The 1495-nt window shown below is 33.0% G+C and overlaps 1 protein-coding gene across 1 annotated transcript in view; it reads right to left on the bottom strand.

Annotated features, from left to right (window-relative positions):
* Positions 1-1495, bottom strand: part of Kif20b (kinesin family member 20B) — a 55112-nt gene that overhangs the window by 36326 nt on the left and 17291 nt on the right. Inside the window, 1 exon segment of the mRNA XM_033766339.1 lies at positions 522-750. Within this exon segment, the coding sequence (XP_033622230.1) occupies positions 522-750 (229 nt within the window).

The following is a 1495-nucleotide window of genomic DNA, read 5'->3' as shown; positions in this document are numbered from 1 at the left end:
ACACACACACACACACACACACACACACACACACACACACATTTTTGTACCGGGGATCGAACTCAGGTCCTTGCACTTGCAAAGCAGGCAGCGGAACCACTGAGCAAAATCCTCAGCCCAGAACCATTAATATATCTACTCTAATCTGACAGACTGTTTTAAGCCACTCCGTAAAAGTTACTCTATCCCAAATCTTATAAGCCCAGGAAAAAAATCTACACTGTAAGAGTTCATAAATCTACTCCTTTACAATTTCCTAAGAAATTTCTTATATTTACTTATAAAATTAATATTCAGGTTTTGAAGTTTTTCTAATAATACTGATTTAAAAGTAAATGAAGGTAAAAGAATTTTAGCAGTAAATTACTACAGTAATACAAATATTAAAATATTAAAGTATGTTACACCCACAGTAAAGAATTTTCTGGTCACTATGGTAAATAAACTATATAGATCTCTTACACTTACCAACTATACCTTTTATGTGTTTATCCTAACTAAGGGTAAAATTCATCACTTACCATTTTCTCTTTTTTTTAACTCTTCTTTGGTTTTGATTAATTCTTCTTCGGTTTTAGCTAATTCAGTTTGAACTTGATTAAACTTTAGTTGCAAACAAGCAATAGCTTCCTGGGGATCAGCAAGAGATGCAATATACGAGCGAGCAATTTCAGCCTGTTTCTTAATATCAGCGACATCATGTTGAAGGGAACCAATAATATCTTCGAATCCTACATAATAATGTGTATCCTAAAAACAGCAAAAACCACGTCTAACATTAACAGTGAGTTTTCCCTTACATGTGGTAACACCTGATATAGTTGCAAAAGCAGGAAAAAACTCAAAACTTAAAATTCTTTAAATTACATAATAAAAGCATAAATAGAAGCACCCTCAACCAAAAAACTATTTTTATTTCATTATTCATTTTGTTTTATGTACCATGAGGCATACTCCCTCATAAAAACATAAGCTGTTATAGAACAATTATGATTAATAAGCTCAGGTAAAGTTCCAATTACGATTTTAAAATGGCTTTTTAGAATAATTCAGAAAATAAGCCTCCATTTTCACAAGTCAGTCCATGATCCAAACCCTGTCCAGGATACCTGACAGTGGTTTTCAGCAAGAGCCTGGACATCAGTGTCCAAGACCAAGTTGAAAACAATACAAATAGATCTTCCACCCCACAAAGCATGTGATCTATTTCAGTATGGGTGGAAGGATCAGAAAAAAAGAAATTTACCTTAAGATAAATGTCAGTTTACTTTAAGGAATGTTAGTTATTCTTTATTATATAAAATAAACACTTTTTTAATCTAAGTAGTAAGTAAATGGCTTTTATAGGTTCCTTAAACCTTGAAACTTTTTTAATTGAAAAAATGTTTACACAGATCTGAAAAAGACATCCCATATATTATAAGACAAAAAAAATTCAGCTGGGCACGGTGACGCATGCCTGCAATCCCAGCACTCTGGAGACTGAGGACTGAGG

The sequence above is a fragment of the Fukomys damarensis genome, unplaced genomic scaffold (genome assembly GCF_012274545.1).
Source record: "Fukomys damarensis isolate Sample0158 unplaced genomic scaffold, DMR_v1.0_HiC HiC_scaffold_20, whole genome shotgun sequence".
Taxonomy (NCBI): Eukaryota; Metazoa; Chordata; class Mammalia; order Rodentia; family Bathyergidae; genus Fukomys; species Fukomys damarensis.
This window is presented reverse-complemented; position numbering and strand designations above follow the sequence as displayed.